This window comes from Clavelina lepadiformis, chromosome 3 (genome assembly GCF_947623445.1).
Source record: "Clavelina lepadiformis chromosome 3, kaClaLepa1.1, whole genome shotgun sequence".
NCBI classification, from domain to species: Eukaryota; Metazoa; Chordata; class Ascidiacea; order Aplousobranchia; family Clavelinidae; genus Clavelina; species Clavelina lepadiformis.
This window is the reverse complement of record NC_135242.1, coordinates 20,040,222-20,051,518: the sequence shown is the minus strand read 5'-3', so window position 1 is coordinate 20,051,518 and position 11,297 is coordinate 20,040,222. Positions and strand designations below refer to the sequence as shown.

General features: G+C 37.7%; 1 protein-coding gene across 3 annotated transcripts; it reads left to right on the top strand.

Moving 5' to 3' along the window:
- LOC143449575 (rho family-interacting cell polarization regulator 2-like) lies at positions 1-11,272 on the top strand. Of its 3 annotated transcripts, none has more exons than XM_076949828.1 (24): positions 1-304; positions 1,011-1,164; positions 1,536-1,667; positions 1,806-1,955; positions 2,234-2,309; positions 2,400-2,423; positions 2,542-2,644; positions 3,094-3,131; positions 4,374-4,437; positions 4,910-5,079; positions 5,365-5,451; positions 5,799-5,860; positions 6,160-6,333; positions 6,664-6,805; positions 7,665-7,802; positions 8,193-8,348; positions 8,576-8,652; positions 8,719-8,827; positions 8,939-9,065; positions 9,140-9,301; positions 9,438-9,596; positions 9,849-10,048; positions 10,581-10,758; positions 10,927-11,272. In XM_076949828.1, exons 1-24 carry the CDS (start codon positions 1-3, stop codon positions 11,037-11,039), a joined length of 3,099 nt encoding a protein of 1,032 aa, XP_076805943.1. In that variant the 3' UTR covers positions 11,040-11,272. The 3 variants fall into 3 exon arrangements, with proteins under 3 accessions (XP_076805943.1, XP_076805942.1, XP_076805944.1); XM_076949827.1 differs by having other exon boundaries at positions 3,094-3,188; XM_076949829.1 differs by lacking the exon at positions 1,536-1,667 and having other exon boundaries at positions 3,094-3,188.
- Positions 11,273-11,297: the final 25 nt, after the last annotated feature.

Here is an 11,297-nt window from a genome sequence, read left to right as displayed (position 1 = left end):
ATGGATAAAACTCCCAATCCAAGACATATGACAAGTTTCAAACACAGCAGTCCAACTCACAATGGTATTCGCAGCAAAAGTCATTTGCTTACTAACAGTCCCAACTTAAAACTTGAAAGCTCCATATTAAATCCAAAAAAGAAGCAATTGGCTAAGCAACTCGCCAAAGCAGAAGCATTGAATTTGTACCACAGTTTGGACTTGCTGGACATTACAAGTGACAGCGGCAAAGCCTCATCTTGTGCGAGTAGCACTGCAGCTTCAACTTCCTCAGCAGATACTGGCCAAACATCTTCACACGCAGGTATTAAATATTTATTAAACTTTCATTTATTTCTGGTATCAGACACACGCATGACCTATTTATTACTCTTCTAGCTTGTGTATAGTATAGTGGCTAAAAAGGTTCTCTTTGCAGCTGTATGTCTTATCAGAGTTAAGGCTATGCTCTTGCCAACAGGCACCAGTACATTTTACTTTCAATAGAAACAAAAGCCCTTGAAACAGACATAATATGCTCTAGTGTGTGCTACTTTGATTAAATGCTACTATAGCCTTGCTCTATTATCGATTCCCTTAAGCTAATGTCAAGGTTTAGAAAAATTTAAGATATCTTTCTAAGAATAACCTACACTTTTAAGATTTTAGCATTTACCTATGAGCGTGTGTCTAAGCTGTCTCGTAGTTTAACCTTCCCTGAGCGCTGTATTATCATATCATGATCACATCACTAGACTTCGTTGTTATTTCCTAAGGGCATTTTTGACGCAGCCTTAAGCTGCTGCAGTTGCGTTCATTAAATTTTCTGTGTTAGTGTGAAAATGCTGATAGCTTATTGCAGCCAAAAATTAGATGCTTGTATGCAATGACCAACCAAGTGTGGTACAGTATTAAAATTGTAAAAGTTTGTTTTATTGTGTTGCAACTTACTATATTTTTACATACAAAATAAGATTTATTTATATATACAATAACAGTTTTGTTTAACAGTGACATCTGTATATTTATAGAACGATGCATTCCTTTGGAATATATATCGGATTATGGGTCAAGCTGTAAGTTAGCTAAAAAATATACTAGGTCTAAGTCTGATAGATTTGACGGTAGATCTGTATTTTCAACTGGATATTCTTGGCCACATTCAACATCTGCTGAAGATTCTGTGTAAGTTTTTTAATTTTTTTATGATAATGAACTGTCTACCTTACCCACAATTTTCAAACCAATGTGAAATGGAATGATGGACCCTAATTAATTTGTGTTGGAAACGATTGGTTGTGAATTTTTTTAAACAAATTAATCTATGGTTTGCGCAATCAGTCTTTGAAGTTTGTGGTGAACTATATTTGTTTACCTGAAGTGCGTAGAAGTTATCAACAGCTTATGCGTGTTAATTGTTTAGATATCACATTCAATTTTGCTTTATTTACCAAACTTCAAACTAATTGCGCTTCTTTATTAGTATATACATCACAACATCACCGTAACATTATCACAAATTTTGCATGACTCTTGTAAATTTCTTTTGAATCCAGGCGTTCCACTTCATCATCATCTGCTGTAACATGCACTCCACCATCATCACGTATTCACACATTTCCAGCTAATTCGTCATTATCTCGTTCATATTCTGTTACTTCACACTGTAGTCTTGACTTAACACCAAGGTAAATGCAGGTTTACTGTAAATTCATCCCTTTTTGACATTCTGAACCTGTAAGTGATGATCAGGTAACCTAAACACTTCCAATCTGGACTTGTCAATTTCGCATTTTTTATAATTATTATGAATTATTTCTTGCTAGACGAAAACGCTTTTCATTGTTTGGACGACATAACACAGATCTCATGTCTGCATCAGTGTCTTCCATTGAACCCCCAGTAGTATCTCCTAGTCATGTCCCTTCTCCAGCTCGATTTACTACAATGTATCATGCCGTGCGTAAAGGTGTAGGGTAAGCTGATATTTTTTCATTTGAAAAAATCTATTCAGTGATATAAAAACAACTTCATGAAATAAGTAGAGCTGCATTACGTTAGGTCTTTTTGGTTTTTATGATTGTGCAATACTTTTGCAGCATAGCTTGAGATTAATGTAAAACTTTTGAGCATGAAGGTATCAGTATTCACTTTCGCATCTTTAGCTTTTTTTTGTGATTGCTCTTAATTGCTTCCTTTGTGTATATTCATTACATTTACGGTTTCCTGTATTTTCATTTTTATTTGAATTTAGTGAACACATTTCAGTAAACACGGCTGAATTAAATGTATTAGAAGTGCGTAGAAAGGAAGCTGGCAATCTAAATGCGGTAAGAGAAGCACTCTCTTGTGTTTTGTTGGCTGAGAGCTTTAATAAACTAATTGCTAACAAATGGCATAATCTTGTTTGTATAATTCAGGCCCAGTCATATGATGCTGAAAAGGTGAGTGATGTCGCTGTTGTTAGTTTCCTTGAAAATCACAGTATGCCACACCATCTTCATTGTTAAAAATGTAAACAAAATTGTATTTTACTTGATGTAATCTTGGTGTTAATAACAGATTGTAAAGCATCTTGGACGAGTTGTAAAAAAGCTTCAATACCAACAAACACAGTTGGATGAACTTCACGAAGCGTATATCTTACAGCAAAGATACAAAGACGGTGTGAAATTAGTGTTATATGTATATAACTATAAGATATGCTGTGTCTATAGTGGTATGACTATAAGAGTTTGTATGATATGTCATGCATATAAAGATGTCATGTACAAAATCCATGACTGGCTTTAGATATATGATGCTGTTTCTAAATGTCCACACTGTGGGTGTGCAAAAAATCAAACTTCGTTAGGGTGAGCGGTGACACACCAGTATTGCCAAGAGATGTTATGTTTAACTGCAATGAATATTAAATTTGCCTATTGATTTCTACATTTCCCAAGTACTCGATCAATATTTACAATTTCATGTATTCTGTGAGCTTGTGTGTGGAGATTTATGATTACGTGTTTAAACTGTAACTCAGATTCATTAAGAAGTAGTTTCTGTCTGCTTGCTTTATTGTGTTCAAGTTAGACAGGTATATCAAACTCTTAAATCTTTTTGCATTAGGAGCACACAAACTGAAGTCGGCTTTGAGTTCGTCACGAGTGAGTTCTCGTTCAACTCGTCTTGAGATCAAATCTGATCTTGCCCAGTGCATGGAGGTGTGCATGTTTTACCGGTGTTTTATGATAATACTTCATTTTAACTTTCACTACTTTGTTTTATGTTATTTTCTTTATTTGCAGCTCAAGTTTTGTGGTGTTTTTCCTAAAAACTTGTCAGCTAATTGAAAAAACATCAATATCAATACCATCAATAATATTTGTACAAACTACAGATGATAGGCCATTTGTCTGCTTTCAATGCTCATACATTAGTTCTTTGAGTTAAATTTGTAGCTACAACAAATTTAGCTACTACAACAGCGAAAGCTTAAATCGGAATCCTGGATAAATTCAAACTATTCCAATCTTAAAAAGTCTTAAGCTGGTTTCTCTGCATGTGCCATATAGAAGTAATTATGGTTATGTAAGTAACAATGCATTTATCAACAGTACATAGAACTATCTTTGATGAAGCGTTGAAATATATCCCTGGGAGAATATGTGGTATGGCAAACACTTAGTCAGTAGTTAATTACTCTACCTTCGCTAATGGATTGCACAAACAATTGATGCCTAATCTTTCTTAGCACCCTCTATTATATCCTTATTAGTGAATGCCATCTGCCATCAATCAACAATTTGTAGATCGCTTGAATTCAATTTTCTTTCTAGTTATTTTCAAATCAAAACTATAATTGTAGGTGTGCTTTATTCTACTATTTTCAAATTTTCTGCCAATTTTGTTTGTGTTCATTCTTGAATGACCTCAACTAATACGTCTTTTGATCATATCAATAACTCTTATGGCAAACATTTTAATGACATTGAATTGTTCGCAGCTTTTTTTATATGCAACTATGTGACGTGATGGGTGGTTTAGGTCTAATCAGCTTCGCAGTTGCTAATGACTAGTTGTGCTTATTGGTAGATGGTGGCTTGGTTTAATTAATTGATTTTGCCAAACCAAGGAACTAATCTTCAAGTGCAAAACGCAGTTTGTCATTTAGAAAATTATGGTTATGCTTAATTGGACGTTCTTCTAAAGATACAGAAGTACTTTGTTCTGTCATCTGGCTGGCATACCCTTGTTTCTTTACTTTCATGCATTGCCTGTCTTAATTACTTTATTGATGACAAAAGTAACATTTCAAATGAATTACAGCTTTACTGCATTCTCTTTCATATCTTCTTGGATTTACAAGCTAAATGAATTTGGTCACTGAAACATTTTTATCTTGACAGACACTTTGTACACTTGAACAGGAACTAACTGGTTTACTTGGTCGATTTCACGTTGAAATGAAAGGTAAGTGAAAAAGTGATGACTGTAACATAACCACACAATTAATACAAAAGTTTTAATGTACGCTTATAGAAAACGGATATGTTATAAAAGCAATTATGGTATGTGTTTAAAATCACTATAAAACTTTAATATACAAAAAACGATATTTACTTATAGAACAAAGAGGTGTGTTGTTTTCGCGCTTTAAGATAAATTTCATACTTACAGCTTGCCAATCACGTGCGAACTCGGTAGTTTGTAAACATCCGTTTCAAATAATGTTAATTAGCCCCACTTTACGCTTACGTAGACAAGGAAAACGAAAAAGGTCTTGTTAGGTATGGCAAACTTTGGAAAATCGAATTACCGACTGAAACTGGGTCAAAGGGCGGTTAGTTTTTGTCAACCCGTTGAGGACCGAAATCAAGTCGCGTGACACCGCCCGCTGCTCTCGATATGACGCTTGAGAATCGTAACAATACGTCGTTATTAGGTCTCCTGGGTTTTGCTCGACTTAGAAGCGGCGACCAATATGAGGTCTTGATTCGATACGGGACGCAGAAATGGCGACTCAAAGGAACCGTTAAATCGACCGGAGAACAAGCCTGGGACAATACGCAACGGACCATGCAGCCTCTACTTACAGACCTTATCAACATAAAAGTGAGTCATTAACAGTTTTGGAAATTTAGAACAATTTGTGGTTAATTTAATAGCGTTAAACCGCACACCCACACTGAAGATGCGATTTCACGGCATTATTTCGTAACCTGTGTACCTTGACAGCTTCACTTAATACTACACGGCGATGTGTTATATGATTTTTATAATACCGCGCAGCATTAAGTGATAATCGGTTGCGAAAGTTGAGTTGGTTGAATATTTATCAAACCAGAGGTCCGATTTCCCGTTTTTAATCAAAATCTTTCGATTCTCATCTCACACCAGGTTATGGAAATCAAACTTCTTGGGAAGCACAGCACCGTTGGGAATATTTCGTGTGAAACCAAAGACCTCTTCAAAGTCGAACCGCAGGTAATGGAATTGTCACAAGCTGATGAAAACGTTCGTAGTTGACTGTTTATTATCACTGGATATGACTCACCAGTCACCAGGCCTGTGTATCATCAACATGCTTCATGGATTTGGTGTGTGACCTCCCGGTGTAACTTTTACACGTCACAATATCCCGATTTAACAGTTGAAAAAGAGCACGCATGTGGAATTGAACGTACATCGATTCAAAGCTACAGGATTTGATTTATATAGACAACAAGTAAATGTTGTACAGTTGTCAATCTTTAATAAACTGTAGAAGGGGCAAGGAAAACTGTGCCAAGTTAAAAAAAACAAATTCATTGAGCTTTTGTATTTATTTTTAGGATATCCTCGCCGATCTTAACGACACAGCCACACTCAAACTCAGCTTGAGAATAAGTTGGAGGTAACTATCGGTACCACTCAAACCTATGCAGCCTTGCAAAGTGTGCATTGACAAATTTTACATAATGTCCTTAACAGTCTACGGCGTGTTAACATAAACAATGATTTAAGCATTTACGCGCTGCGTGCGCTGGTGTTGGCGACATGTTCCAGGCCTGTTTTAGAATATTTAAACTGCCTACAGCAGCTCCCCGGTCGCTTTATTGCTTCTTTGTGTACTTTAACAGCGGCCGTTTGCAGCAATTGAATATTATTGCATCCGCCCCAATTAAGCATGGTTTGTTTGTTCTTATTGCACAGTCCCTACGACGGTTACGAATCGCCCTGCAATAACCAGCCTTCCACTTCCATGTTCTTACCAAATACCTCCAGACTAAGGTCCAAATCCGTGATGGAAAGACCGATGCCCAGCTACGCCGCCTCCAGAAACCGTCTTTCAAGCGCATTTGCCAGGCCTCTGTCTGTTATATACTCGTAAGTAGCTTTTCCATTATTTGCTTGAAATTCCTGTTGGTGAGATATCAGCTGTGTGTCAGTGAAGAAAGGACCGACAGGTTGGGTAAGACGCTGAGGCCACTGCGGTGTTTTTATGAGGTCGCCAAACCATTATATTTGACCTGATTGTGACATTTAGAGTGATAAGTAGGCGTATCTTCCCATAAATCTTGGTGAACTCCCTTTAAATGACGTAAGGATGACGTTTTACTGCGGTATGGCGATTTATCGCCGACTCGTCCAGAATATGGTCGATGTATTTACGACTGGTTATCCTCTGACACACATACTCATAACAACCTTTCTCAGGTCATCAGCCAACACCAATAATTCGAACAATCGACGACCTGAAATTTCCGGACCAATCAGCGCGGGAGGTTTCGTCGTCGACGATGAGTCAGCAGGTTCAATCGATGAGAACAGCAACAAAAAGCAAAGTCATCGATTTGAGGTGAGTCGTTATTACAAAGTCGCGCACGGTCTGTTGATGCCAGTGTTACTAATAGCGCTGACTAGACAGGACTTAATGCAGTTGGTGTCACTGGTTGTGACTTATGATTTACCAGACAATAAGTGTTGCTTTCGTTCGTCTTGATCCAATAACCGTTCGTATTTTGATTTAACAAATTTCGCTGTTAACTCTGTTAACTTGATATGTTACTTTTTTACAAAACCGGAAAATTCTTAACAAGGTGGTATCACAAAAATGTTTTATTTCTTGTTTTTTTTTCCAAAACTTGCTGTTTCTTAAAAAACAATCATAGTTTATAAACGAGATGAACTTACCAAACTGCTCAGTAGAATGTTACTCTTACGCTAGAGCTTAAAACCCTACCCTACTTGACTGCTGTGAAACGTAATAGTACAATACAATAGTCTCTAGACCAGCTATGTCCAATCCGCGGGCCACATGCGGCACTTTTGAAGGTTTTGTGCGGCCCTGGTGTTGGTATCGTTGTATTTTATATGCAAAGTGTATGTATGTGTATAAAATATTTAAGAAATCTATGTGTATGAAAGTGTGTCGTTCATTATTATTTTATTCATGTACAAATTGCTTGAGCGTCGTGAAGTCCGTTATTGTGTGTTGTTAGTACTGTGTTTGTGTGGTTAGTAGTGTAAGTCATTCATGGTGGCAAAGTGCGGCGCGAATTTAACTAGTGACGTAATTTTTGACCCACTAACGTATTTCGGTTGGACACAGCTGCACTAGACAGTACAATTATTACAATACAATAGAGAATAGACCATTTCAAGATACTTATTTATTGGTATTGGTACCATGATAACAGCGTTGTTAATCTATCCAGAATGATTCTTCCACGGATCTTCTGGAGTCAAATCAGGGTGAGGAAAACGCTTTTATGGCCGCAATATCGAAGAACGTTGAACGAGCAGCAGCTGTTGAAAATCAGGACGAAATGCAGGAAATTGTGGAAGAAAAGAAGGTAAAGTATTTTTAGATGTAAGTTGAGTAAATTCTGGCAAATGAACAGTGTAAATGAAATCATATGTTTATAACGTTATACAAACAACTGAACCATTATGCTGGAAAATTTCCTGATCAAACGGTTCATTGAAACTTTCAATCATTATCACTCATATTCAACTGATTGATAGCGATTGAAGATTTAATCCCGTCTGAAATAAAATGCTCACCGTTTCGTCTTAATTGTTTGTTTAACATGTGACTCAAAAATACGCTTCTGGCGTGAATCAGTTATTTTTAAAGGGCTACAACTTACAGGAACCTTTTAATATTTGATTGTTTTGGCAAATATGTCTGTCGTAATAATCCTGTTTTTAAAAGTTGAAACAGAAATCTTTTTTGTCTGCAGGAAGCCAAGACATACACTGAACGAGAGATCTCGATCAGTCGTGAGTTGGTCACCATCACCCACAACCTCAATCTTCAGCTAGACGACTACAGAGGGAGATATCCGGACTTGAAACGTTTTGAAATCGCCTTGTTTGATCTGTTGGAACGCTTAAAGGTTTTACTTTCTATACTGCTCGGTTATGAAGGATTTAGTCAGAACAGAAGTGACAAATCTGCATGTGTCTTACTATGCCGTGATTATGATTTGTAATTACACCTTGTTAATGCAAATATTGCAATATTTGTATATATTTCTTAAATCTGTAGTTCGTATGTTTCCGTGTTGAGCACAGCTGCAATTGAAGCATTTTGACTTTCAGCTAATCTTCAATATTTTTCAAGGTCGAAGGCGTGGATGCGATTCAAACTGATGGCTTTTCTGTGGTCAGTAAGAACAGCGATGACAGCAATGATTCAAGGTATCATTGAGTTAGCGTGTTTCTTTTCAATCTTTTTCACCATTCATCAGCCTACATTTGATCCAGGCTCCAATTTCAAAGGAAGTTTGGAAGCAGAGCTCTTCCTACAACAGGGAAGTTGTTATGTGATGAAGCGTTGATTCCTCATCTTCATCTTGCTCAACAACTTTTGAAGGTGAGTCCATGATCCCACATCGAGACTGACTTGGCGTATTTTGAGGGAATTGAGCTAGCTAAATAGTACCTTGCATTTTTTGGGAGTTTTAGAAGAGTTTTATTTATCCAGGATGTTGGAGTCTTCGGACCTCTCAAGGTACGAGAGATACTGGCACTGGATAAACTTGATCAACAGAGATCTGCTCTGGAGAGAATCATGGAGATTGCAGAATCCGATGATGAAGTTGTTATCGAAGGTGCTTTAATCTCCAAGATTACCTTCGGTTATTGATATTCCTGTCCCAGCTCTAATCGACTCATTTCTCTTCAGCAATGGAGGAGTTTAAAGGGAGGAGAGCGTTGTTGGAGTTGTGGAGATCCTCCTGCGATGGATTCATCTCATTCTGTGTCACCGCGAAAACACTTCGTCTTGAATTTTTGTCAGAATTTGGTCGTGAAGTGCGGATAAAAAATCCGGATGTTGCTGAAAAAGGTATGGGGGAGGGAATTAATTTAAACGATAATAACTACCTACAACACCACAGAGTGGGTACTGCCATGAAATCTCGTATTCAAACAATACTATTTACAAGTTTTACATAGTTAGTCGAGATTTGTATTATTTTTAGTATTCCCGGAGTTAGTCAAGCGAATAGTTGATCGTCCTGATCTGACAGATATTGACCGTGAGATTGTGACCTTGTTTCAAGTTAGCAATTACGTCAAAAGTGCCGCTGACGTAGAAAGCGAAAGTTTGGAAAAACTCATCGAGAAACTGGCGCTTGAAAGTGAGAAGTCTGCCTTACGACTACGTGCGAAATTCCTTACTAATTTACTAATTAATGATATCATCATATCTTGTCATTATAGCATCCGACCTTTAGCTGCACGATGCTGGTATTTTGCAGGGTTGGTACGGTTACTTCTTTAGTAGGTTATACCACCAAAAATGGAATCCACTAGGTTAATTGTTAGGTAATTCTTTAACAACCAATTGTTAAAAGAACTTCTGAAATTAACGTCCAGTTACATTTATTTAGTGTTCATCACCAGCACCCTCTCTAGTGGAATCCATCACTTGGTCTTGGTCGCCATCAAGCGGATTAGTTCTTTGCTGGCCTTGCGCATCAGCAATCTTCGCGCACTTTCTCATTTGTTGCTCGATGACGACCACGACGTCAGAACTGCTGCCGCCGCTCATATTAAACACATTGCGACCGAAAAGCTTTTGCGGGATAAGGTGCTTTGGTCAAGTTGAAACAAACGTTAAGGTTTTTGTTGGTTTATTGAGGAAAAGGTCTCGCGTAACAGCTCAGTTTAGTTTGGTTTGCTGTGTCTGTTGATAATTAATAGAAATAAACTACACTTCTGTTCAAGAAGGCGTGTGACTGAAATCACTTAACCCAAACTCTTGTTGCCGAGACCCAAAGTCAAAAGCAGAATTTTTGGCTTCAAACTGCTCATTTCACCATATTTCATATATACACCAATTTCATATATTCATGCTAGATTTAGCTGCATTTTGCAATTAACGCCTTATTCCCAAGTTAAAAAACAACGCCGCTGCCCTTTGATCGATCAAAAAAAGTTTTTCAAAAACCTATCTAAGGCGGTAAAAGAATCTTAGAAATCCTAATTTTTGACCCTTACGCCTCGTCACGTTGCCGCTGTGCAGGCGTGTGCGGTGCCCGGTACATCTACCTCATTGTCGACATTCGAAGCCATGCTACCTAATCATTGTTGTTATCTGAAATCATTATGTTATTGTGAAGGCGATCCTGGCCTATGTTGAGCTTCTTGAAAGTGAAGCGAAGAAGGACAGAGAATGCGCTTGCATCGCTATCGGGTTCCTCTCCGCTCAACAGTGCATTCCGCAGCTCGCTTATCTCTACCACAGTGATGAAGAAAATGACGTCAGGGAAGCGGCGTCGAACGTTCTCTTATCCTTCGGTAGCTTAGCTCGAATTTCTATGAATGGCATTTTTTATCCTACGTTGTAGCTTGTTAATGATCTCACTGAAAGATGCAAATTAAATGTGTTATGGCTTCTGATTGCAGATAATAAAGGTTTCAATTTTTTTAATCCTTTCCTGGCGTTAATTTTTGCTTACGTCGTAGGTGACGAAGGCAAGGGGGCACGTGACCACGCGTCGTCGACTCTTCTTGCACAAACCATGACTCAGCAGGTTACTCTCAAGAATCATGCGGCCCGGATGGGAACTGCTTTGTAATCACTTTTTCACCGAATCATGTTTATTTGTTTCTTCTGTCTCGCACATTTACCTTTGGTTTCAACTCGCGTGTTGTGCATTACTTCTGTTTCTTATGCGCACTTTATGAAAAGCAGTTTATCTGAAATTTTGAGCTTTTTCCTGCATTCTAAAGAATGCGTGTAGATTACTTGGAAAGAAAATTCCCATTGCTTAAAAATGTTAAACCTTAATCAAAAACTAAATGGATAAGACGTTTGCTCTAATTCTTTCCTAAGT